Source organism: Nomia melanderi, chromosome 9 (genome assembly GCF_051020985.1).
Source record: "Nomia melanderi isolate GNS246 chromosome 9, iyNomMela1, whole genome shotgun sequence".
In the NCBI taxonomy this organism is placed as follows: domain Eukaryota; kingdom Metazoa; phylum Arthropoda; class Insecta; order Hymenoptera; family Halictidae; genus Nomia; species Nomia melanderi.
Genome location: NC_135007.1, coordinates 8,615,505 through 8,643,503, shown reverse-complemented (window position 1 = coordinate 8,643,503; position 27,999 = coordinate 8,615,505). Strand labels below are relative to the sequence as shown.

Sequence of the window (27,999 nt, the reverse complement as noted above, 5' to 3'; positions counted from 1 at the left end):
TAGACAGCTGTCGTATCACCTGCCAATGCTGACAGACCAACTTGAATAAAATATTGTATCGAGGTGTACTCTAACGGTATCTCGGCCATTTCTGGCAAACGCTCACCGGTGTTCTCAAGATGGACGAGTTTCAAAATGTCTATGATACCTTTTATAAGTTGATGTACATCACTGGCATCTGGCCTTTCCACAACGATATAATTAAGAGAATCGGCTTTCCTATTGTGATAAGCAGCTGTATGGCGTTTCAGGTACCGAATATTTTATTTAGAAAATTTGATTTTTAAAGTTTTAATGTTCACAATAGTATATTCAATATCAACAACAGTTTTGTAATATTCTTTTATTTTTCAAAACGAAGTATTGTTTTTAATAGTGCACAGAAAGTTGCTTCTATTTCAACTGCGATGTGTCGGAAAAATTCAAGAATTTATAGATTAAAATACCATCATAAACGAAATGCTGTGAAATATTATATGTAGATATGGTTTGAAAATACCATCGGTTTTTTACGTACTTTATCATTTTCAATTGAACTCAACGTACCATTGAATTTGAATTTGAAATATTTTTCAGTATTCGTCTTTGATTATGGGAGATGAGAAATCAATGGAAAATATACTTAAGACAGTATCATTTAGCGGTCCAATGGTGATATTCCTTATTCGATACGTCAGTTTTGTTATTAAAATCCGGACGGTAATAGATGAACACTAGCAAATTGATTGTAGCCGTTTTATGGCACCGTTATAACCATATGGATTTCCTTACATGTGGCTTCAGATGCACAATTTGTTTCTAATGATACAAGACGATTATGATAAGATAAAAGACACCATAGAAGTGGATTTGTTAATGGAGTTCACGAATGGAGCGAAACAATTGCTGATGTATTATATACGTAAGGACATATAAGAAGGAACATAACTAAATATAGTTCAAATTTAATTTTATCCTAATTCAATCTATTAGCAATAACATTTGTTGCGTTTTATTCATTCATTTCCTGCAAAGATTATCGATTTTAGGCCTAGTGTCTCTAGTAGCTGGGTTAATGGCCATAGCTATGCTCCCTATAATAGTACAAAATAAATATCAAGCTAGTTACCTTCGATACTTCGGATTTTATTACCAAGAATCAGGATTAATGACCACTTGGATCTGCTTACATGTTCTATTTGTGTTTGTGTTTGGCATATTCTCCGTATTAGGAACGGAAACAGCGTTCGGCGTTGTTTCCTACCACGCAAGCGGACTATTGAAAATCAGTGGGTACGTTTGAAATCATTATTACGAACTTCTTTGTTCTACTATAGAAAATTCGATATATGATAAAGATTCCAATGTCGATTGACGTTTATATTTCCAGTTACCGTGTGAAAACCACAGTTGAGAATCAGGCGAAATCAGTTAAGTCGAATCTAATAAACATTCGTCCAGCTACAGAACTACACCTGCGTGCTATCGAGTTGGTATCTTCATTCAAATATTGAGGCAATATCGGTAGTGTGTATCTCATTATTGCTTTATTGCGTGTTTCATTTATCTTGCGTCTATCAACTGTGAATATACGAAAACAATATGAATATGCCGACGAAGAATGTGCGACACTATTATAGATGACTTAGCAATGTCGTATACGTTCACAATATCAGCTGTTGTCGTTTCCTTCGCTCTGAATTTGTGCCGTGTAAGTATCGCTGTAATTCAATGGGAAAGGTTAATATTAAAGATACCGCCAACTGAATGCGACAGATTTGTAATGGGTGATTATTTACAATACTAATTCCTCATCGAGAATGATGACTTTAAAACATGTTGTCAAAGTCATCATTCTGAACAACTTTTCCCTAGATATGTGACCGCCGCTCGGCCTTAGTTTTCCAAATATTCGGAACAACTTTAAAATAATCAAAATGAAGATGAAAATATTCAAACTAACAATCACTTCCCAAAATTATAAAGTTTTGTATATACAGAACAATGGTCTTAACAATATATGTCAAGATCAAGGTCATATGAAGGTTATTCTTTTCGTAAATAAGAACGAAAGCGGTTTGTAAATAAGAGCGCCGATAACATGTATAGGAAAAAGTTGTTCAGAATCAAGTCCCCCATGACATATTTTAAATATAATTAAAAAATGTGGTGTAAATAATTACCTTGTAATGTTTTGTCAAACTTACAAGAGTTTTTTTATTAAAATATTGCGTGAATTTGATTATAAGTATATTAATTGATAAACCTCTTTAATAAATTTGTAAAAAATAGTATAAATTTGTACAAAATGGTCTGCATATATATAAAAACATCTTTAGATGACAATAGTTTATTTAGTCTATATATTTTGAAATTTGAGTAAACCTGGTAACAAAAAACATAAATGGTTCACCGTAACTCATCTGGTATATCAATAAATCGAATTTGACAATTCTAATACTTCCTTCTGTCGAATTAAGTGTGACAATATTCCTTTTCTTCATTTTAATGCGTAATACAATCAATTCTCCTAGAGAATTATAAGTAAATTGGGTTGGAGTGGATCAGTAACATCCAGTTTTATTTAATTGAATGTACTGTGCAATTCGAAAGGAAGTTACACTCTGTTTGTAGGTTTTTTCCGTGGTCACGGAAGGAAATAAACTGGACGAAGCAGTAGTTCCTACGTTAATTCTGATAGCACACTTTATATTGGCGTTCATGACTAATCACTGTGGACAGGTAGTGATTGATACTAGTACTGAGGTTTCTCGAGACATGTAAGTCTACATTTTCATTCAGCCACCTGTCTTAAGACTTCTTTCATAACTGCACTCATCAGAATATTTTTATCATTAATAATTTACACGAAGAGAAAGGAATTCGACTGTCCTTGTAAATCCACACGGTAGTCATTGAATATTGGTAACAAGAATATGGTACTGCACTTTAATCGCAATAAAATTAACGATATTCAGGTTTGTTAAATTAAATTTAAAATCTTCGTCACGCGAATCTCACGCGATACTATAAATCAAGGAATTAACGAAAAGTAGAAGTTTATACTACAGAGCTAGTTAGTAATCAATCAAATCGGTCCAATAGATGTAGAATTATAATTCACAGTTTTATATTAATTGAATAAGGTAACATTACTGATAATTTGAAATCAATTTACATATTGGGAGATAATTTCATATCGATTAATTAATCAATCAAAATTCATTTAATCGATTACATTAATCAATTAATTGAAATTGGAATTCAATAGTGAACCAGTTAATTTCAATTGAAAAGTGAATTCAAAGTTGCACTTCCAATACATGGATAATCATTCATTATAAGGAGCTAATACAACAAAACCTATAATTAACACAGATACAATGCATTATGGTACTACGTGCCAGTGAAATCGCAGAAGTTGCTACTGTTCCTTATGATGAAGACTTCGGACGTATTGCAAATTGATATCGCCGGTTTGTACATCGCAGGTTACGAAGGATTTTCGATGGTAATTTATTGCTACGACACTGTCCTCTAAATACTGATCCTTTTTGAAGCATTTTTCTAGATAAAACAATGTTCTCTTTGTTTCAGATGCTCAGTTCCTCATTTTCATATTTCACAGTTCTTTATTCGACCCGTTCGTAAATTATGAAACATCTCTTGAGACAGTAACTATCATAGTACCTTGGATTTTGCTGCACTTACAGACTATATTCTTCTTATTAATATAGGGTAATTCCGGGTGAGATGGCTCGATCTTATTTAGACTGTCAAATATCTATATTTTCGATTGTTTTCAGTGGCGTACTGAATCAGGCATAGAGGTCAATTATTCTTCTTATACATATGTAGTTTTATAAATATAATTTTTTTCTGTTATGACGCAGTAAAAAATATAACATTTTTCAAGCGAGCTCAACAGAAGGTCCCTTAGCGTCTGACATTCTATAAACCAGGGGTTCTGGACATATGTACATAGTATAGGATCTAGTTAACTTAAAAAAACGATGTCCAGACCTCTGGATTTATGCAGGCCTTGGGTTTTTCCGTTACACGTCACGTTATCATTGTAAGGGAGTATGCAGCACACCCCCATTCAAATTTTTCCCAAGAGCGGTATACCAAAAACGCCACCGAGAAGGACCAGAAAAATTCAGAAACCGGCAGAGCGCAACGAGACAGCGAAATCCGAGAAACATTCATTCATCTGTAACCGACTACGAATATTAAAGTTTGCATTAAACATCATTAAATTATATATTCTGAAGTCACGTCTTCCTCTCCTACGAATAAAATTCTTCTATTACAATTAAATTTGCGTTGGAGGTGAGCATTAGAGAACGTAGAGCTCATATCGCGTCGCGAAACTTTGCTCACGCCGTAACAATACCAATGATATTTATGATGTAATAGTTGTCTCAAAAAAAGTAGGCCATCTCTCCTTGACTTACCCTAGTAGCTACTAGGAATGTAATTAATTGAAGCTAATCTAGAGTCATCACTGTACTTCCGATCTGTCTTATTACCCATGTTAGACTCTACATTACTCGAGTATGTATTTAGGTACATTAGTGTCACCCGCGCAAATAAAAACGTGAATTAAAATTCCATGCATGGATCAAGTATCGGCCGATTACTAAGAGCTAGAGAGGCACAATAACAAAGGGAATCATTCAACACCAATGTTCTGCCAAAGCCAATATTCTATCGGTGCATGGTAGATAGTGTATGATAATATAATACAGTGTTATGTCTGAGATAAAAATCTTCTTCTTATGTGTACATAGTAAGAGACAAATTTAAGATCTCGTCACCATAAATGTTTAGTCAAATTCAATAAACAGAAAGCATAATGTTACGCATTTTGTTTTATGATTATTCTTGTCGAGAAAATAGCTAATGATCAAACTGTATTTGCCAATGAAATATTCTGAAAGAATTTCTTAGCAGAAAACGTAACAGAGGATTCGTTAAAATTACTTGTCAAATAACACTACAGAATGTCAATAGATCTTCTAGCAAACCCGAGAACCTAGGATATTTAGTAACTAAAATTTTTTCCTTAATTCAACTTCAATTCTTGATGTTAGGTTTACCCAACGATCAAATTGACTGTGTCGTACTTTCTTAAACAAATCATCTACAAAATGTCACAATCCAAATAACTAACATCATTTTGACCATTTGAATATAGACAGTTTCGAAATTGGTGCATGCAGAAATTTTACATTATTATTTTGTAGTACTAATAGAATCAAAATAATAAATGCTAAAAATTACTTCAAATGCAAATTATACAGTGAAAAAAATCGTGAGATGAAAATTGGTAACAATTATTCACTATAATTGTGAACGATATTGGTTGCCAGGAGGAAAGTAAAGACATCGCGTGTATTTTGATTTTTTGTGACACAGTATTCTTTGTTCCTTTTATTATATAGACAGTGTGCTCCTCGACATTACAGGACTTTTTCTGTCTTTCATAGGCGCTAATAACCGAGAGTTGAGTGAGAATAACTGATTTTTCTGTATTGCAGTCGTATAATCAAGTATTCAGGTGAGGCAGCTGTCTTCTACCGCGCACGGTAGTTAAATCAAATAACACGAATAAAATAGGTCGACTAAACGCACTTTCAAAGTGTCTCAGAGTCTACCGTGCAGACGTTTTTCATCTACTTGACGAGTATAAAAAACTTGATACTCTTTATTAAAGTACAATGGGCTACATTGGCCATTCCACGACGACCTTCTATCGAAAATTGAAAGGATGGGTCATCCTGTCCTTGCAATGAAGTTTGCAATGAAGCCTGATAGAACAAATAATAAAAACTCTTTTTATAACGGGATATTTTCTAATCAAAGGTTACGCGTCTTTACACGGATGGTATGATTTCATATAAATTGCGATGCCAGTAAATAATACACAGTGTAGCAGTAAGTTTACAGTAAGTGAAAATAAAAGTTAGTAAAATTTGAAAACGTAAAAAGCTGATTTTTATTGAATTCTATTCAAATGAAAGATTGTATTTTTTGTAGTTTCAATAATCATAATAAGACCAAACTTGATCGTATTCAAAAGATTTGTCGTCAGGCATGTCACTATAATAACATTTATAATTGTTTAAAGTTCTTGTATTAAAAATAAAACTGTGATTAATACTTCCCTAAGTTTGTAGTCTTGCACTGTGCAAGATGGAACATTCTTTCTAAATATTTTACTTTGCATTATGTCATACAACAGACGAAACAAATTTAAAATTCGCAACCACTAGCTCGGTATTACTCTTAATTTTTCAATAAGAATACACCTTTTAATACCTTACGTCTTTTAGTACCTTAGTCGAGCTTACCACGAGGGATACCAAGAAAGGTAAATGGAAACTGAATTCCATCGATCTCCTATTCTTATTCTGGATCTTATTAATAACGTACTTGCAATTAATATTAAATCACTTGGTGAATATTTTCTTTCCTAAGGCTGACTTATGACTGTAACAGATTTCTAAAGTGATTATAGGATAATGGTAATTAATCGCATTAAAATTGAATAAAAATTAAATTAATAAGAAATCAATATTACATTAAAATTAAACTAAAATGATAATAAATTTAAGTTAGAATAAGATTACGCTGAAATAAAGTTAAAGTAAATCTGCGAATAAATTCAATCCGAATTCATGTTGAAATAAATGGAACAGAAGTGGAAGATGGAGAAGCTGGTGAAGAAATTGTTACAGTAAAAATTAAGATTCAATTAAAATTAAGAACAGCAATAACAGAAAAATTTAACCGAAATTTTTATAACCAACGGCGATCACTTAATACGGAATAGCTTGAATCCATTAAGCATTGCATAGTAAAGACCACTGAAAATATATGTAAATATAAACGAAAAAAAAATGCGAATGTCTATTCACGATTAATGAACAGATAATACTTGCCGTTCGAGGCCTAATCTTTGCAGTTGTGAACGGCAAAAATCAAGAGAACGTTGTGTATAGTAGTGTACGTCCCATATCTCGAGCTCATTACGAAATTCATTGCTGGGTCGAGCACTCGGATGCTCGCGAGCTCTAGAATATCATATTGTATGTAAATAACAGACTGTAGATAATGTCGTACATTATCGTGACGGTCTTACGAGCGACACTTATTCACGATGATACTCAGTAAATTGTCGGCACGATCGGGAATCACTAGTGTATCTTTCATTTCGAATGCAGTGAACGGAAACACGTGGATAAAAAATGGGCGTTGTTTACACTTTACGTATCACGAGGAGAAAAATGGGAACGGCAACGGTAAGTGTAAATAAAATGTCTTTCGACCGTAATGTGTCGTGATTATGGAAACCAACATAATGGCAGAAGGTTGTTTAATTCGAATCAATGTTGCAATACTACATCACAAGATAATATACTTGTGCTGACGAAAATATTTGGAGATATCAGAAAATAATGGAAGACTATTTATTAGTTGGTCGATTATGTCACGAAGTGTATTTAATGTTATTTGAATGCTTCATAGAATTTTCTGCTCTCATTTTTATGGATCCATTTATTTTAACGCTGATATTGTTTCTTTAGTGTTCACTGGACGTTTTGAAATGATTAAATTGAATATCATTGCTAAGTTTAATGATGATTTTCCTGTTGTTATTTAATTGGTATTTGGTAAGTTTAGAAATTAGGTACATATAAAATAATCTTTTCTTTTGTCTCTTACTACTCATTTTTTTGACAATAAATCTGTGTGCGTCTATTATATCTGATATTCGATTGGTAAATTTTATAGACATCAATTTGGACTTTGTTTATAATTTCTTTGAGTCTGTTAAATACTATACATATAATCACGGCGACTTTAAAGATGTTGTACGTAATGTAGGTGTACAAAATTTTATACGTAGGTACATAAAGTATCAACGATTTTATTTCAGGTGAAACTAAAAAAATGAATATGTGTCAAGCTATCAATGACGGTCTTCGACTTGTGTTAACAAAGGATCCTACGGCAGGTAATTTTTTCATTGCAGCCATATGTTCCAACTTTACTTAGAGAAATACAAAATTTATTTGCAATAAATCCTGTAGTGGTTTTATAAGGTCATAACGAAAATATTAAACTTTACTCTTTCTCTTATCATTTAAAAATATGAAAAATTAATATTTGCGTTATTGTGTCTTATATGATAGATATCTTGCTAAATATGAAATAATATTTCATCAATTTTGATTCATGACCAGTGATATTTGGAGAGGATGTAGCATTCGGTGGCGTTTTTCGATGCACGGTCGATCTTCAAAACGAATTCGGCAAAGGGCGCGTTTTCAACACGCCTCTTTGCGAACAAGGCATCGCTGGGTTTGGAATTGGCTTAGCTACAATCGGTGTAACAGCGATTGCCGAGATTCAGTTCGCTGATTACATATATCCCGCATTCGATCAGGTATATAATATCTTCATTATTCTTTTTTCGTTCAAAGTATAAGAAATTCATAAGTGTTCTATCATATTGTTATTTGATTTATAGTCTAGTGTAATATTTAATGTTAAAATTTTGAAATGAAAATTAAATACGATTGTTGATAGTTCCGTTGATTAATTCATACTTTACTATCAGTTGGTAAACGAAGCTGCCAAATATAGATATAGAAGCGGCGGTGAATTCGACTGCGGCAAATTGACCATTCGTACACCTTCCGGAGCTGTCGGTCATGGTGGACTTTATCACTCGCAAAGTCCAGAAGCATATTTCGCACACACGCCAGGCTTAAAGGTGCGCAATAATCACTGCAATGATAATTTTATTTAAATTCTCAGTAAATTTTTATTTCCATACATTATTTGATGAAATTTATGAAAATGGTAAAATATGTATTATAAGTGAAATAAGTTTAGCAATTTGTATTTTACATATGTCAGTATAACCTAAATGCATAAACGTCTGCGGGAAAGATAAAAATTTTTAACTTGATATTTTCTACACCATATTAAAGATTTTATTTAAATTATAACTCTTATCGCAGTACAGTAATTAAGGATTATTAAAAACATTCCTTATTGTAAATATTCATATTTATTGCAAATTCTGAAACACGTGGAGAAAAGAATTGGAGTCATCTGTGGTAAAAGCTACCAAACTGGTATTAGACATATTCTATTGCTAGATGGCACCACCTGATCTTTCGGGAACACGTATCATTGAGAAATTAATTACAATTAAATGTCAATTCGAATGAAGTGTAACCATGGCTACATTTCATATCTTTTATCTTCCACAGATTTGAATTTTAGTTCATTAAAATCAGTTTCAACCCCTTCAAATTTGGAAATGAAATTTTAGTTCAGGTGTTTTATCATAGATGGCAATATAAGTCCATTTCACTACTGATTGATGCTTCCAATATAATAAAAAATTATTAAAAATTTCCCTATTTTTCTATAAAAAATTCTGATTATGAAAAAATGTTTAAAGTGAATATTTCTTATTAATGTATTAAAATAATATTAATTAGACTTTCACAGTAACTTTTATTATTATCGTGTTCAACAAAAAATGTAGAAAAAATTTGCAGAAATGTTCTTTAGTATCTACAATCAGTTAGAAATTTTTCAAAACGTTCATAGACGATAAAATAGAGGGAAATAAACGAATATTTTATATTCCAAATTTAACTACTTTCCTAGTCGAACGTTCGGTTAAAAGTTCGTATATATTATTTCTGCTCGATAGACAATAAAACAGTTTGTCGTCGGGTTAATTAAAAAAAAACTAATTTAACAACAATTTTAATCTGTCCAGGTATATCCTTTACCTGCAGTATACAATCGTCACTTTATTCTACTACACTTTATAACATACACTTCATAATAATATCCATCATTTTAAATTCTTCTCTTCTAAATACCTATTTTATCATATTCTAGGAATTTTCATTATTTTTCTTTACACGACCATTTACTCCCAAATTGAGCGCACGGCGAAGTGAAGCTAAAGAATGCGAGTAAAAAGAAGTCAGTGTGCAATGACGAGCGCATTTCTACGCCCAAGGATACACTTCGCGGCGCTAGGTTGCGTGTCGTCTATAGTCACCGGCTCATAACTTTCTGGAAGAGATTCCATGAATATTGTACGACACATGTACTCCGCGTATGCATGAAGAAAGTTTTGCCTCACGTACACAAAGCGCCATCGCGCCGCGCCGGCCACTATACATCCCGATTACGCGAACAGCCCGCCGCGCAACATTGCGCCGACATTTCCTGAAGCTAAAAGATCGCACGGTCCTCTTCAATAGAGCACACCTGGCATGGAAACAAAGATAGAACCTAACGAAACCCGGCTACGCGTTTATTCATCAGCCGTGTCAGGCGCAACGAAAGCTCGCGGCCATTTTCCCGAAACTTGCAGCCTTATTCGCTGGAGCGAGCACTCCCTCATATTTCTCTCAACCACCCCCATTCGTCTTTCCGCGGTCACGAGTGCTTACAGCTGACGAGATGTTAAGGAATATAATAAAATTTTAGTGATAATGTATATATATTCTCTATTCAGAATAATTTGTAAAAGCTTAGAGACTGATGCAATAAAACGATGGTAATTAGAAAGGAACCTAACTTCAAACGGTATTCATAGTTTGCGATTTTAATAGATCTAGTCACATTGCTTTATTCTAAAGCTATCTTACTTATGTCTTCTGATATTTACGTTTGGTTGATAATATTGTTCATAACATTGTTATTAAATTTAGCTTTTAGATGTAAAGTTACTGATTCTAAAATCGTTAGAGAAGAAATATTAGATTCTTGATAGTTTTGGAAGATCTAATAACCAGTCTCTCGATTGACGAGAAAATTTGACATCTTGAAAAGTGCGTGTATTGTGAAGTTAGGAATAATGAATTGTTGGAAGATTAGTAGAAAAATATTGTTAATACTGTGAATGAAAGCAAGGGTAGGAGCTTTTCATTTATATTATAGTAACTGTGGAAATACCTACATGAAAGATTCTCTTTCGCGGACTTTTAAAGAGGTACATTCTCTGTTCATCGACTAAATGACAAAAACGATGGTATTTGATAAACGTTTCCAGGCCAAGCAAAGTTCGTGACGTTCAATTCGTTTCTTCTAGTCGGAACCTACGAATTTCTTGAGGTGGTCGCTCCTAGAACACCGCGTGACAAGTTTAACCGGATACGGGACGCCTAAAAAATGAATTTTCTACTGCCCCTTGCTGAGACACGGCCATTTCGAAAGTATTCTACCACGATTCGCATAAATTCTATTCGGTTAAATATCTGCATACGGAGTGTTCATAAACTTGTAATGCACAAGAGTAAGAAAAATACAGAAAGTTCACTTGTTTCACACTTACATTAATTCAGAAAATTCTTTAAACAGAAATGGACAAACACAGTTTCTACGCAAAATATAAAATCTGCCTTCCATAGAATATTGTGGACTAAAATTTCCGTAACCATATTCATACCTAACCAGTAAAACCAAATATTTTTTTTCTTATTTCATACCTTCCAGTTATTTTATATTTCATCACTCCGATTAATTCTTCAATGGAAATTATACGAATTCGCAGATTACAGGCGGAAGAGCTGAAGTCCTTTTATCCAGAATCTGCCTCGACCACAATACTTTCCGAATAATCACCTTACGTCAGGGATTACACTTTCTTCCATAATGTTCATTCCTAATACGAAAGGCCTAACAGCCGTGCAACGTATTACGTCACCGGCGAAGATGCCATTTTCCTTACGCATTAACCGTAACTACGATCGCTCTTATGACACGAATACTTTCGAACATGTAAAAGGTCAGTCATCGTTCGACCTCCCACTTCCCCCCTCGCGCCAGTCGTCCCTCTCAGCGTTCGATAGGTAACGAGCGCGGATAACACGGAAAAGCTCGATGGCGATAATCTGTAATTCACCGTCCTTTTTGCAGGTCGTTATACCCCGCGGAGCAAGACAGGCGAAAGGTCTTTTGTTGAGCTGCATAGAGGAGCCGGACCCCTGCATCATGTTCGAGCCAAAAATATTGTACCGCATGGCGATCGACGAGGTGCCGACAGCCCATTACACGATAGAGATCGGCAAAGCTGAGGTTGTGAGAGAAGGTGGGCGTACGGAAAGATAGACGGGACCACGGTATAAGTTTTCACTTTCGTGCCCGTGTAATGTACACTACCGGCCAACTGTTTCAGATTCAGTGGTTCCGTTAAATTATACCTCGCTAACGAATTTTCGTTTGTTCCGGAAATAATATTAAATCCCGAGTAATGTCGTTTCTTGATGCTAACTTTTAATATACCGGATTAATAATACTTAAGTTCCTTCTTTCTCATTGTCGATGTATGGATTACCGTTACGCACGACCTTTCCCCATTTTTCCATTAATTTTTAAATGACATTTCCGAAGACAATGTGGTTTTCCATTAAAAAGTTCGTAAGAAACGACGTTACTTAGGGGAGGACCTGATACTTTCTGAGACAATTATTATCCTCTTGTCTTATGATTATTATTAGAATTATGCTGGATAGATCTTACTTTGTCGTTAATGAGGTTTTAGGCTTACTCGTGTTTTCCGAATTCGAGAGACATGACATTTATATTGTTAAAGACCCTTAACGAACAGCTATTATAATTTAGCAACAGCGCTAAAATAATTACGAAGTTCCAAGTCTTTTTAAACCACATCTGATTTTAACTTTTTCCATTGAACATGAATGTTCATGAGATTACTGGTCGAGTCGATCTGAAAATGTCGAGTTGAAGATTAAATTCTCGCGTTAAATACTCAAATTCCGTGTCAGATTCGAAAAACGCGAGTAGTGCCGGATAAGATGACGAAAATAAAATATCTTCGTACACATAAATACAACAGTATCCAGGAAGTTTTACGTACGTGATATTCGATTCGACTTGCGTTTCAAATGGACCAGATCATGTTCCTGATACAGTCGTTGACATACTCGGTATTTTTAGGTAACGGAGCGTTCGGTGAACGTGTAGGGAAAATCTTGAAGTAAAACCGTTGGCTAATTTGACGAATTATCTAGTAATGTCACATTTTGTCTGTCACTTAATGGATCACTTAATAGCTGAAATGATTTTCTGTCTGTAATTCTCGTTTCTTGTAAAATAGCTCATGAAAATTGGCGCCCGCAGGTACGAACGTTCTGAGTCCGGCAATTACATTGTGCCGAGTGCTATACTTATATATGCATAAAAGTGATTTCACCTTTCATTGTGTCGTAATTTTAGCGCTGTCCAACTAAACAACGTCCGCTGCAGCGGAACAGTTAACGAACAAGATTTTTCATTTCATGTTTTGCAAAAGTGATTAGAAACAATTGAACGGCAGTATACGCGTGTAATATCGACGTAAATTATTTACATTTTTTCACGTACACGTAACGTGCGTTCGTCGTAACAGCTTTTACCTGTTGGGCTCTAAGTTTCACGTGTTCATCGTTGATGATGGATCAGTGACATTTACAGTCCGGTTTCTTGCCAGTGAATTGAACATGTAAATAATGCGTTACGCGTCCGTAAACGTCAATCCTGCTGGCATTACTGGTGACGAGTGATTTTCACTGATGAAGCTATCACTCGGACGGACTTTATCCAAGTGACAGTCCTCCGGCTGATTATTATTTCCATGGATGAGGAATCTAAGCATTTTTTAGCGATACATCGAGTGTACAACCAGTACAATCTCGAGTAAGTTTTCAATCCTTTGCTAAAATGTTAAATTACATTGTATCACTTGAAGTTTCCTTTAAAACAAACGAAAAATAATTGAACGTTGTCAACTTAATGTTTCATCTAAAGTCAACTAAATGAGATTTTCGTATCAAACAATCACTCGTCACGAAACAAAGAACAAAGAATATTTCAACGTTGTCAATATAATTTTTCGACGTAACCACCTTAATGAAATGTTCATATAGGACCACCACTCGACATGAAACAAAGAACAGAAAATATTTCAACGTTGTCAACATAATTTTTCATTACGAGTATTCTCGTCCAAAAATATCTAACTGGTCAAGGGAATATTCATTTTCGAAACAACCAATTTTATAGGTATACGATACTCGAATGAAAATTTTTGACAAAATTATTCGTAGATACGAACACGTACACATGTTAGAACAAGGCGCACTTCAAAAAGCTCGCAACAATTAATCGGTTAAACGGAATATTCAAATTGATTCAACAGTGTCACCGAAGTCACTGGACACTCTCTATAATCCATATCGGTCGCAATCGTTCTTTCATTATCCAATCGGCCGAGCGGTGCACGCGATGACCGGTACCGAAACAGGATACCCCGTCCGAGGGGGACAAGCGTCACAGAGTTGTCAGAGAGCGATACGCCGGCCGTACGACGGTGTAAGGTGAAACGAGCGAGGCCGTGTATTTACACGTGTGCAATTTCCACGTAGGTGATGCAGTGACACTCGTGGGCTGGGGCACTCAGGTGCACGTACTGCTGGAGGTGGCCGATCTCGTCCAGGAGAAGCTCGGCGTATCCTGTGAGGTGATAGACCTCGTTTCTATCCTACCTTGGGACGCGGAACTCGTTTGCAAGGTAATTTCGTCATTATAATTTGCTCTGTTTTCATGCGTTAATGTAACCGGATCGTTTGCATGCATTACGTTTAAAGCGCGTGCGTTACGCTCGCGCGTATTACGTGGGCCTGTGTCCTTCGCGTAACAAAGACGGAGAGAGGCGGCTACACCCGGCATTTCACTTGGTGCGCACCGTTTATTGGGGAAGAACGGTTTTGTTTAATTAGGGACACGCGACAGAATATTCAAAAGGGCCGTGCATGAGTGGCTCGGTATAATATTAGCCTAACTTTTATATCTGAGCTCTCGGAACGAAAGATTCTGTGAAATGATCTCGATAGATTGAATACTCTTGTTATAATTGATAATATTAATAATTAATAATGATTAATATTCGTACGGTTGCTAATATTAATGATTAGTAATAGTTAATATTATTACAATTATTAACATTAATCATTCATAATAATTAGTATTGTCAATAACATTGGAATATTAGTATTGAATTAATGGAAGAATATTTCCCAAAAGATCTTTTTCTCAAGCATTTTCTTCCGTATTCAATGGAAAATGCATAAAATTGAAGATATGGAAACTCGTAGTTCTGTGAGATGAATTTTGTGGAATAGTTGTCCCGATAATGAAAGTACAAAAAGGAAAGTACCAGAATACTAAGTACCAAGTACTAATACTAGTGCTAAGAACAGATCGATAAGCTAATTTTTGTCTTGATCGATTCAAAAAATGCCTGTTTTTAAATGGTTCCATTGTTGTTTATAAGAACGGTGGTATAATTTAAACATGGAATAATACTTAAAGAATTTCAATAGACGAAGCAAAGGAACTCCGTCGAACGAACAACGAAAACACCGTGTTTCTTTGGCTTTAATAAGTAAGGCCCAGCAACACAGTTATTCGCGAAAACAATAATTTGTCGCTGTCGTAACGATAAAGTAATTTCGCTGGCTGAGGTCAACCAGTCGTTACAGGTCAATAATTCCCGTGGTGTATCAATTACAGCGAAAAAAGAATGTTTATGTCGGTATAACAACTCTGTTCCGTCGTCCTCAAAGGTGCCGTTTCATGCGGCGCGCAACAGAATAATAGAATCGCGTGAAAGGATATTATATTTTACGACTTTTTCACAATAATATCTGCACGAGACGTCGAACAATCGGTTAGTACCCGGATAATGCTTTTTATTGCCGAGCGGGCAGAAACGATGCACAATACGTCCGAGCGTAAAACGAGGTGACGAAATAATGCTCTTGTAAAAGTATCGTCGCAAAAACATTGGAACAAAAAATGAAGCGGTTCCGTGGGTGAATTTTTATAAATCCGGCAACGATAGCGGATCGGCTTTCTTTCGCGGCGATTTCCAAATCTCGTCGAAAAATTTTGAAATCCGCGGAAAGGATTAAACGCCGACCGGGGGATTGTTAAATAATTATGAAACGAGATAAACGCGCGGGGCTTCATTATACACCTCTCCTTATCGATTAATCGATTACTAAAACTTCTCTTAATCTTTGTCGCTAATGAAACGTTCAATTAGTAACACAACAGTATTTTCATTACATTTCTTTTTGACGTTAAGCTGTTGGCAAAGAATTCTTACCCGTCAACATTGACCAATCGCGTGAATGTGTTCCTATTTCGAAACCATCGGTTAAAACTATTATTCGTAATAAATGCGACAAACATAAACAACCGAGAGGAAGGAAACAGAATTGACGAACAGGAAGACTTAACGTTGTTTAATGACCATTCACTTAAATTAAAAAAAGGGTTAAATACAATTCGCCATCATCGATAGACCGCAGAAATTACTTGAAAAACTTCTTTAAACCGGAAACCGTAAATACCAACGGGAAAAAGCTTCGCTCACAAAATGGCAGAAGAACGCCCATTAAAATGTCGTAAATTTTGTTTTGATCTCGTTATAGAAAGTATTCAAAATAATATTTTCAAATGAATCGCATCAAATAGTATCAAAATAAAGTCTTCAAATAGATCTTATCAACTAGTGTCAACTAAACAATTCATATCAAACAGCATTAGAAAGAAGTTTTCAAATGATACTAGTCGATAATAAATAATAGAATAAGTAATTCCTTTAATAATAAATATTATTAGTTAATATCTAACAGTATTTAAATGAAATCCTCAAGTAAATAGTATCAAATAGTCTCTGAAATAGCATTAAAACGAAGTTTAAAAATAGACTGTACCCAACAGTGCTAAAATAAAGTTCTCAGATAAATACTATCAAATAGTATCGAACAGTACCTTACTCGATAAGCTTGTTCGCTTATTGGTAAAGGTCTGCTATCTAAATGTTAGAGGCCGATGCCGTTCCGTCCTAGCCGGCGGCGAAAAAGCAAACTGAACCGACATTCACTCGTCCGAATTACGATACCCGTGGATACAGCGTGGACACTAAATATCGCGCTGATTTATGCTAATCGATCTTTAGCCGCTTAATGATATGCCGATTGTACGGTATGCGCTCGCGGCTTACACGCCGTAACATTATTCTCGCGCGTGCAACACACAGGCGAGCCGCGAATGCGCGCTCGAGGTGGCGAGCGTAATTGGAAACCCGTTTCGCGTAATTTCGATACGTTCACGGATCCCCCGTGGCCGGTCGACGTCCCCGCCGCGTCGGAATCGTCGAACGAGGAAAGTCGAGCCGAATCGTCTTCGGGGAATCCTGAATGTTTTCCGATTACGAAACGTCTTGATCTTGAAAAACGATCGACGAAAAAACAAACGGTAGAGCCGGACTGTTAATAATTATGGTGTTTTCGTGAGAATGTTAAACAAATTGATTGCTACTGGGGAACTTTTTCTAGAGAAAACTACAATTTTTCGAGGGAAATGTGTGTAAAGAATAATATTATATTATAAGGAATAACATTAACGTGTATATAGAATAATATTAATAATCTTATATTTTTGTATGTGTAAGATGGAGGAATATTCTAATTTAACTCTATTTCAGCAGATATTTGAAACGTCCAGTATGTTTAGTTTCTTCGTTAAACATCCGTATTATATCGACATCTTTCCGAGTTTTTTATTTATCTTTGATTATATGTGCATATGTGTCAAAATGTTAAGGCACTACCACACTCCAGAATTATCAAATTCTGAATATATTTAACCCTAGATCATTAAGCTACATTCAACAAAATAAACGTGTGTTCCGTGGATATAAATAGACATAACCAGTCATCGAGACGAGAGATTAAGTAAAACAATCCGGAATTCCTTGTCCGATGGTTACCCCCTTCTCCTATGATATCTTTCGCAATTATGCTTGATAAAGCTAATACTCTATCGTTCATAGTTTATCAGAGTAAGAAAATAATTCAACTTACTATGTCCAGGTTTACTCTGGTAGGTAGTACATTGTCATTAATAATTTCTAAGCAAAAGAAAATAATTCAATTTGTTCTACGTATACGTTTACTCCAGAAGCTACCGATTGACAACAAAACAGTGACATTTAACCAATATACCAAAAACCCATATAACATTTTGATTCCTCTAATCCAGTTGAAAATCTCGAGCAGGTATCCGGCACGATATCATAGGGCAAAGGGTTAGCAGATGAAGATCGAGAAGAACGGAACCGGATGGGGGATGAAGGAGAGGTCGAACCGCAACGGTGACTTCATAAAATGACGGGGAAGGTCAGCTGAAATCTGAAATGTCACAGAAACCTGTACGGTGTCGGCGCACAGTCATGCGTGCTATCGGGTTACCGTTCCTAATGATTTACAACGGGACACGCACGCAGGTGCGCCTACGTGTCTTAATTACAGAGCACCGATCGCTCGTTTCTAATGTCTATCGCCGCCCGCGGAATCGAGGCTCGCCGCAAAACGATCCGTTCGGCCGGCCGGTTTGTATTAATGCATCGCTTAGCATCGAGCCGCGTATAAATTATTATTATGCTGGCCCGTATGGGACGGCGCATAAATCATTCACGAATTGATCCGTGCCCGTGGCCCGTTCAACGAATTAGCTTCCTCGTGACACGTGTTAGGGTACCCGAACGCAGCAACCGTTTACGATCCAGTTCGAAAATACGGCAGCTTCAATTATGTTAAATCGTCGAGCAACGTTGGATAAAATGATGATAATAATACTTCTTTATTCTACACCTCGAGACACTCGCGAATCGAGACTGACGGTTCACGGATTTCTAAAGATGGTCATGAAGACTGAGGTTTAGAACTGTGGGATATTGTTATTAAAACTGGATCGATGAAACGTAAAACTAATTAATCAATGGCTTTATTGCACGTTAGATTAGAGACCAGGAGAAATAGCGAATAAACGAAATATTGAGAAAGAAGGATTGTTACGAAATGATGGTGAAAAATTATTGTAATTGTTCATAGCGAGAATTAGTCTCGGCGAGAGAGGTTAGGCTGTTTTTAAGTTTAATACTTGTTCAATGGAATTTTCATTTATTTAGGTTTCGTATTCAGTTCAATCGTTTTGTCTGAGTTTTACAACAAATGTGGTCTTAAAGAATATTTGGATAGAAGATTCGAATTTCACAGATAAATTCGAGATGAGTTATATAATTTAGTTCGTTGAAATGGGTTGAAATTATTCTAGAATATTATTTCTATATTACATGTACAAGATTTGTGTATTTTGAATAACATAAGTGAGAAACCACTCGTTTCTTTCTCGAATACCATTTACGAAGTGGTCATCGAGTGTATTTAATTCTAGCTGCCTGATCATTCATTTCTAAGATTTTTATCGACGAATGCAAACAGTTCTTCGAACTTTCAATATCGACGAAGCACCGTTATTGCGGTTATAAGCGTTTAAGGAATGATACATTCCTTGAGATACATTTACTGATCCTCCTCTTTCAGTTATAACGCAGTTTATATAGCAGGGTAGAAGTCTCGGGAAGGATCTCATTATGCAAACGCTTTAATGTAACGCATAATGTTGCAGTCAGCGAAGAAAACGGGACGAGTTGTGATTGCACACGAAGCACCGCTAACGAACGGATTCGGAGCGGAAATAGCGTCGACCATTCAGGTAAATATCTTTTTCACGGCCGACATCTCAATTTTAAATGCAAACCATAAAGGACGCCATCGCGTTTAACCGAGTCTCTCATATATGCTTCTGTTTGGTTTTTTCCATTTGACCACAAACTTTTCTGAGATCGTTCGTTTCGATCGGTTACGTCTTCAACAAGCCTGTGTATAATTTACATTTCTCCCGTCGACAGTTCTCACCAGTATCGAAAGTTATTTAAAGTAACAAATAAATTTAATTTGGTTGTTATCTCCGAGTAACCAATAATTATATATATATATATAATTATTAATAATAAATATATATAATATATATTCATAGTTCATAAATAATGAATAAATTGAATTTATTCGTCCCTTTTTTGGCTCGTTATTAACCGAATTTATAAACTCGAATGAGAAACGGCGAATGATAAATAACGAATAAAGGTTGTCCACGTAGAATAACTTAAACAACAAATTACCGAATAACGATTAATTATATCGTCATTGTTACTTGTATAAAGTTACATTCAAATAATACTCAACATTGCTTCCCACACAGAAACACGTTACAAATGGTTTCAAATTAATTTGTTGTTTTGATAATACAGCCGACAATGATTGATTGACTTCGATCTTCAAACGACGTCTCTCTAGCAAAATGATAATATATTTCAAGGACTTTTACACTTCGATTGAAGTGCATAAACAGTGAGCAAAGTTGGGAGAAAAAACGGGAACAAAAATATTTGAAATATCGAAGCAATTATATCTTGTAACACGGAATAACTGGACTTAATTGAAGCATGCATGCATTGGTATAATAATTCAGTCCGACTATCGACACGTTGGTATGTCTAATGACCGAACGAAATTTTAAGTATCCTTGTTACGAAATTATTTACACGTATTAAGCGTGAGCTAGTTCCCTGCCTAAAATGCATTACATGCATGTTGAATGCATCGTCGGAATGTGGCAGGATATCATTATACGCGTTTCTGTTACGTCACCGCGCACACTTCGTGACGGTTCGATACGCTCCGGGTTGTTTCAGATGTGCAAACGCGCCCCTTGCAAAATTTTGAATCTCGAATCGAAATTATTTTCGATACCATCGCCAACGACCAAAAAACCTTTACAAGTGAATGAAAGTAACAATCACGGCGATATTACGATTTCAATAAAGATATTCAAAATAAACAGCACAGTTTCTTGTTAAAAAAATTGAAGCTTCGAACATTTCGATGAATGTAATTTAATTACTGAAATAATTATGAGCAAAACATGAGTCGAACAGTATTTTTCTTATAAAAGTTAACGTCATCAATTTTGGTTATCGAAACGATTATGAACAAAAAGCGAAACATTTATTTGTTTCATCTCAAAAGTTAATGTCATCAATTTCGATAACTAGGGTTCAAAGTCATGAGATTAACGAGATATATTTGAGTCAGATTTAGAAGGAATTATTTCTGGATTCGTGCGTTTAATTATAGCAGTTTTAATGTAACGTTGCATAATTGTAACGGATCCAATTATGAATTCGTACTGCAATTTATCATCGAGCCGTTTATTTTGAAAGTGACTTAAGTCCGTTAAAAAAAATTGTTTAAAAACATGAAGATAATATAGGATTGTACCTACTGTAATAATTTTACAATCTCTTTTTACAGATCTTTTAAACAACAATAATTTCTCTAAATATTCTGTTCTTAAATATTTTTAAAAATATTTCTTTGAATATCCCGAAACAGGATTTAAGCCAATTTAAAAATAAATGGTTCAATTTATTCAATAATTGAGATATTTCATGGTAATGTGCAATCCTTTTTTACAAATTTTGAAAGAAACAATAATTTCTTTAAATATTCTTTCCTTAAATATTTTTTAAAATATTTTTTTCTTAATATTCCGAAACAGGAGGAATGTTTCTTGAATCTGGAAGCCCCTATACAAAGAGTGACGGGTTGGGACTCTCCCTTCCCACGTGTCTACGAGCCATTTTACCTGCCCGATAAGTGGCGGTGCTTTGCCGCTGTCAGAAACGTCCTAAATTATTGAAACTGGACTGCGGATGTTCTCCACTTGGGTCACGGTGCAGTGAAATATACCAGAAACCTGTTGCCTCGTCGGACAGAGCCCACACGAGACGACCATGCACCAGCTACAACATTGATCTTTGTCATTCTGGATATACTGACACCGTATCGCGTGTCCCTGGACTGAACCAAAATAGTTGTATGGATTGTTTATCCCATGAGGTTCAGATTTTATTTTAAAATAAATTATGCAATTGACACGAGATATTTATGCTTTTTACTGTTCACTATTTCAAATTGCTTCCTGAAGGCACTTCCATTTTTTATAAATACAGACTGTGGAATTGTTTGCTTAAAATGGCAGATAGAGAAATGTTAAATATTTTTGAACATTCAAAATGAAATTGAAACATTTTTTTGCTTCGTTTGTAATTAACCTTCAGAGGACCGATATTTTTTCGTAAAAATAATGTTCTTTTCTTGTATTTATGTTTTACATTAAATATAAAATATTCTGTATAAAAAACTCAGTAAAAAATATAGTATAACATTTTATAGTAAGATACTTCGTTTTTGAAGTAATCTCGTTTGAAAATTTGCCCGGTGTGCTGTTCGATAGGTAGCGGCTACGTGTCTGTCCATAACTTATTCTTTCTACTTCCTGCGAGATCTAACCCGTCTGTGTTAGACAAACCTTTTACAGTTTCAATCAGTGAATTTTAATATAATAATATGACAAGTAAAATTCTATTTTGCGTTTTACACGTTGTATAATTTGTTATTGGACATGAATGAATGAAAAACACTTGTTTATATCATGAAGATATATAACGATTGTAAAATGACACTTTTCAACGGAACTTCGTTATGTAGAGAAAACTAGTTTTATTTTAAAGTGGCCTTTCTTCAATATTACACTGTCCTGCTCGAATACCAAATAATTAAAACAATTTTTTTATCTCAACAAATCAGACAGCATCTACAAACTAGAAATATTTCAATTTCTTAATTTTCTCGAGTCACCCACGTGCATTCATCCCACCAACCACAACATTCAAACAAATACAAACATAGTCTCCAAATCCTCAGCAGAAATAGGCCTGTAACACTATTGAAGGAAGAACGAATTTTGAAAGATCAGGAAAGAGGGAAAAAACATTTCGTCCGGGATCTAGCGGTGGATTTCTCATTAAGGCATCCTAGTAGACTTGTCTTACAAGGAGAGGGCCAGACATAAAAATCTGTTTTTGAATGAAACCGTATGCATGTTGTAGCACATATCTAGAAATGAAAAACCTTTTTCTTTTCTCTCCGTTTTTCTTTGTTTTCCTTTGAATTACAATCCCTAAATAACTTGTATTTTATTATTGTAATATTATTTGTCGTCTTATTACAGTAACATACAAACTTAAAACTCAACAAATTTTTACATTGTTGTTCGGCGCGGACGAGTATTTGAGGTTTATATACAAATCGGAAAGGACTTGAGCGAGAAAGGCGCTTAGCTGTCAGTAGCCCTCTATTGGCAGAGTAGGAAGGTGCCGCCACAACTAATTTCTAAAAATACCATCTAAATGCAATTCGCCGACATTTTCGGTGCCGCGAACAATAGTGTTCTCTCACCGGTACGTCGATTTGTCACAATAAATTCTCGCCTAGGCGTTACACGGTTCCTCTTTGTCGGCGAGATGAAAGGTGGCCCAGCTTTTCATTGTTCGACTCGCTGGCGTTGGCGTGGAACCCGTGTCCCTGTCCCAATTCACCAGTTGCGTGAAATACTTTCCCGTTTGGAATTAATCGGCCAAAAGATGACATGCATCGTCGTCGTCGTCGATGTGCCATTGGACAATGACTCGACGTCTAGCAGGCTGGCTAGAAAACTTTATTATTGAATAGCAAACTAGCATTGAAAATAAGATAAAAACTGACTAATTAAGCTCGTATTCTTTAACCTTGTCATCTCCCAATAATACTATTTGATGATGTTTGATGTTTAGCAGGACGACATAGGAACAAAAGGCGTTTTTTGCCAACAAGAGTGTTCTATTTATAGTTCTGATCGGTTACGTGTAACTATATTAACGAAAATTAAATTACCACCGAAAATGAGATGAGAACAAATCAAAACCAACTAATCAGACCGGAATTCTTCAGCCTAGCCATCAAGTGACCTTCTAAGAGTACCATTGGATGATGTCTTTATGTCTAGCAAGATGGAACAGGGGTGACATGGGTATTTCGCTGTGTTTTGTTCCTAGCTGCGATTGGTTACGCATAACCGTATTAATAAATGGCAAATTAGTACTGTAGATGAGATGAAAATTGACCAATCAGGCCCATCTTTCAATGGTAGTCGTAGACAACAGCGTGGCATCGGACGCGGCAACAAGTAGTCCCGACGAATCGATACTCGCAATTAGAACGGACGTGTCTGCCGGTTTTTACGGGGCAACTGGGTCAAGTCTGTCCTTAGCAGTAAAATCCAGCGACCGATCGGCGCGGACCATGCGTGGCAACGTAATATCTTAATCAAGGCTTCAGGCTCAGGTGTTGCGCGGGCCTGGTCGGGTCCCGCGTATCCTTGGCGGAGGCGAGACGAAGCTGACAGACCGATTTTACTCCGACCGATTCTAAATGGTCCAATTAACCCCTTGCTTTATAACATTATGTAAGACTCGTGACGAAAATTTCGAACGGGGGTTAGCGAATGTAACTGTCATTATACTCAAGTGGATTGAAATGAGATATTGTTTTCCTGTTATTAACTGTTAGTTGTTGGAGTAAATGTGGATAGACGTAGGCAAACAAAGAATTCTTCCTTTTTCTTTAGCAAATTATTAACGACAAAATAATTCTACCGAGTATGGTCGTGAAAGAAATTATAGGGTAAGAGGTTAACGTGTTGATTGTAGTATCATCACACATCAGAATTCTATACAGATGAAACTGTCTTCTTAAGCCTTTCCTTGTGATTTCTTTTTCAATTGTGATTGATACCACCACTTTTTCGTTAAAAAAGAGACAAATTCTAGGAATATTTGCGCTAAAGAAGTATAATAATTGATAACTGAAGAATAATATTTAATTTGAATTCATAAGATAGTATAAGGTAAAGGGTTAAGGGAGTACTTTCCAATAAACGTCGAAACCATTGGCGAATGATTGTACTCAGGGAGGACTCAAACAAGGAAAGCAAGAATATTCTTAATCCCTATGCTTATTACTAAGCATTAGTAGTAACTCGAACTGAAATACATAATTCATATAAAACAATATCAACATGGCGAGTCATTAAGTTACAAATTCCCCTTCCATTTTCCTCGATAATTTCTTAATAGTAAAACGAACTATGATCAACTCAACATGAAAATATTATTCCACCTATTGCATGGAACATTTCAATAAAGGGAAGATCCACAGATACTTTCTTCTTCTTTAAATAATTAAATTATTCGGTTACTTCTTTCAGTTACAAATGCGAATACCTTAAAAATATCTATATCATTCACAAATGGTTAAAACAAACAACACTAAAACACACATGCACAGATTCACACGGAACAAAACATTTCCTACGACCGAGGGTGCCAAACGGCCGTTTGTTGGACAACACTCAATAACTTAAAAAGTATGAGTGATACAGACAAATGCTTCAAACAAAAGTTGTAGGGTATAGAGCTAAACATATGGTGGTTATACTTTCTTTTACATTACAGAGATATTAAGAAGTTTTTCAAATGACAATGGATACTTCGCGTATCAATGGTAACGTTATATAAATAAAGAAACGGAATTTATATGCATAACATTTTTACTTTTCAAATGAAAATCATTTTGTATAGCGGGGACTACTTAGCAACACATTGGTAACCTTCAACTTTAGTTATGTGAATAGTCGAATTTCGGGGTTTTGTCCACATGCGGGCGTACTGTGTGACGAAAGGGTTAACGAAACGTCGTCGAACGTTTGATAACGGGTCGACTCGTAAATTGGCGTTACAGCGTGGGCTGGAACTCGTTGGAGCCCGAGCACAGGTGCAGCGGAATGGAAGATCGAGTAAAAGCTCCGATCGACGATGGGCCGTATAGCTTCCAAAATGGCGGTGGACAAGGAGAGGTACCAAATAAACGGGGGTGGGAGCGAGGTGTGCAGCACGCGGTCAACTCCGTGCTGTATTTTGTAATTTGAAAGGGAAACTACATTCTTTCACTGTGTATTATGATACGTGAAAGTTGGCAAACGACGCGCACACACCGGCGGAACACACACCGGCCGCAGGAACGAAGAGGGTGAGCAGGAGCGAGACAACCGGTCGAGCGACGAAGAAGAAGAAAGAGAGGGACGGATCGTTGCAGTCCGGGCAAGCTGGAAAGAGAAAGGACGAGAGATAGAACGGCGCGGAAAGGAACAGAGGGAAAGAGAGCGAGAGCCAATCGCCGCGAAGGCATAGACTATATCGAAGGTCGACGAGTTGCCTTTTTATTAGTCGATTTTTGCGGGAATAGAGCAACGGTTCTGTGCACGCTAACATATGGCACCGATGCGCTCGCGGCCGTCGAAACCTGATGTATTCTCGGACGCGTTAATCCGACGGCGACGGTGAACCGATGCGCCCGCGAGAATACGGTTCGCCTATGATCGATCGCGAAATCTTTATTTTCAATTAATTTTGTAACCGGTAACGTCCACGTTGCTCGATCGATGTAACATGCACAGATATTTGATAGTAGACCGAGGGAAATTGCTTCCTATTTGTAGTGACTATCTAATGAATCTGTTATCGCGAATGATTAAATATCACATGATTGACTTGTTCGAACGGTGACTGTGCTATAACGTGAGGTCGCGGCGACAAGCACGTTATTAGCTCTTAACAGACCACTTAAGAGGTTTCTGGCTTTTATTTTTGTTTCGTAAGGAATTGTTGAATGTTCGAAGAGGATTGCTGGATTTATTTTTGGTATTATTGGCGATGGTTACTGATGGATTTGAAGGGTGCGTGATGGTTTTATAGGAATTGTTCGGTTTTTATTTTTGAGTGAGAAAATCGTTAGTGTTGGAGAGAAACTGTTGATGAATATATAAGGTCGTTTGAGTTTTAAGAACATGAGACTTTCATCTTCCTTTTTACTTTAGTGGAGGAGCTTTCTTTTTTCATTTTCTTGCTTATAGATTAAAGTTTACAATTAATGATTTTCACAGTTTTCAGTTAAATATTGCCGATTAATTAATTTTTTAAACATTCACCATTGGGTTCAGCAATGCTTGGTCGAGTCAATTTCATTTTGTCGATCGATTGAGTTGCGATATGATATTTCTAGGAACGCTGCAGCGCGATATTCAGTGGCCGATCGTAAAAATGTCTATTCCGTTCGATCAGCCGCTGGCAACTGTGTAGTGTTCTGGTAACTTATGGCATCGTTCTTATCTTATCGAAAAATAATATTATTCCTAGAACGTGGGTGTAAAAGTTAGACTAATATTTGTAAAATACTTTTACATAGTCACACGTATTTGAGAATTTTACCCATGATGGTTGAAAACTAGGAGGAAGCTATTTTAATTATAAATAAACATTATATTGGAGCAGAACGTTGTGAATGTCGAGGTTAATTTTTTTGCACTATTGAAATTATTCACTTGGAGACGTACAACGTGTTTATTAGATTTCGGTAGAAGATTAAATTATTACTGAAAAAGTTATTTTGATTTTATGTAGATGCATAAGAAGAAATTGTTGCACCAATGAAACATATAGTCTTTCGAAAATTTCATTTGAAGAATTGCATTTTCCCATATTAAGCAATTTATTTCGAATTTTCAGCAAGGAAAATTAAGACACCAGATTAATTACATGAGATAGCTAATTCTACTGCGTGTGACTTTGACCTGCAAAATGATGAATTGTGTAAAATCTTTTCCTAATGTGTACATAATTGTATTAGGAGGGTATGGGAAAATGAACAAACTATTGTGTTTACCTGATTCTGGAAAAATCTGTTCTCTATAGATGACTCATATTGGTCAGACCTTTGACGCATCGTTCTGATATAAGGAAAAACATCGTGGATCAGACGTGATATCATCCACCATTTTAATTAATTAAAGTTATTCGTTGTATATATATTAATCAACTACATGTTATATTATAAATTCTTCTCATGTGATGATACTCAAGTATATTCATAAACAAATAAACAACTTTAACGCATATAGTAGATTCATAGCTTAAAAAAAAAGGTACTCTAATTTTCTAAAAATTATCAAAAATAGTAATATAAATAGCTTTGACGCGTACGACAAATTCACACATTAAAA

At 35.7% G+C, this 27,999-nt stretch overlaps 2 protein-coding genes across 3 annotated transcripts; both read left to right on the top strand.

The window, feature by feature from the left end:
* The first annotated feature begins 12 nt into the window (after positions 1-12).
* LOC116427815 (uncharacterized) lies at positions 13-5,840 on the top strand. Its single transcript, XM_031978595.2, has 9 exons — positions 13-251; positions 577-699; positions 784-901; positions 1,029-1,272; positions 1,370-1,468; positions 1,600-1,690; positions 2,614-2,759; positions 3,358-3,490; positions 3,577-5,840. The coding sequence occupies exons 1-9, from the start codon at positions 120-122 to the stop codon at positions 3,628-3,630; spliced, it is 1,140 nt and encodes a 379-aa protein (XP_031834455.2). The 5' UTR covers positions 13-119; the 3' UTR covers positions 3,631-5,840.
* A 1,117-nt stretch (positions 5,841-6,957) lies between these two features.
* Positions 6,958-21,943, top strand: BckdhB (Branched chain keto acid dehydrogenase E1 subunit beta). Of its 2 annotated transcripts, XM_031978586.2 has the most exons (8): positions 6,958-7,286; positions 7,925-8,002; positions 8,232-8,434; positions 8,609-8,764; positions 11,947-12,118; positions 14,454-14,599; positions 19,570-19,656; positions 21,562-21,943. In XM_031978586.2, the coding sequence occupies exons 1-8, from the start codon at positions 7,145-7,147 to the stop codon at positions 21,700-21,702; spliced, it is 1,125 nt and encodes a 374-aa protein (XP_031834446.1). In that variant the 5' UTR covers positions 6,958-7,144; the 3' UTR covers positions 21,703-21,943. The 2 variants fall into 2 exon arrangements, with proteins under 2 accessions (XP_031834446.1, XP_031834447.1); XM_031978587.2 differs by lacking the exons at positions 19,570-19,656; positions 21,562-21,943 and adding an exon at positions 19,485-19,505 and having other exon boundaries at positions 6,960-7,286.
* Positions 21,944-27,999: the final 6,056 nt, after the last annotated feature.

What these genes read in the sequence shown, in the direction of transcription:
- LOC116427815 (XM_031978595.2), top strand. Translation starts at nt 120, where the DNA reads ATGGACGAGTTTCAAAATGTCTATGATACCTTTTATAAGTTGATGTAC. An exon ending in ATTGCTGATGTATTATATAC is followed by an intron (nt 902 to 1,028) that starts GTAAGGACATAT and finishes TATCGATTTTAG; the next exon opens with GCCTAGTGTCTCTAGTAGCT. An exon ending in GGACTATTGAAAATCAGTGG is followed by an intron (nt 1,273 to 1,369) that starts GTACGTTTGAAA and finishes TTATATTTCCAG; the next exon opens with TTACCGTGTGAAAACCACAG.
- BckdhB (XM_031978586.2), top strand. Translation starts at nt 7,145, where the DNA reads ATGATACTCAGTAAATTGTCGGCACGATCGGGAATCACTAGTGTATCT. An exon ending in TATATCCCGCATTCGATCAG is followed by an intron (nt 8,435 to 8,608) that starts GTATATAATATC and finishes CTTTACTATCAG; the next exon opens with TTGGTAAACGAAGCTGCCAA. An exon ending in AGCTGAGGTTGTGAGAGAAG is followed by an intron (nt 12,119 to 14,453) that starts GTGGGCGTACGG and finishes ATTTCCACGTAG; the next exon opens with GTGATGCAGTGACACTCGTG.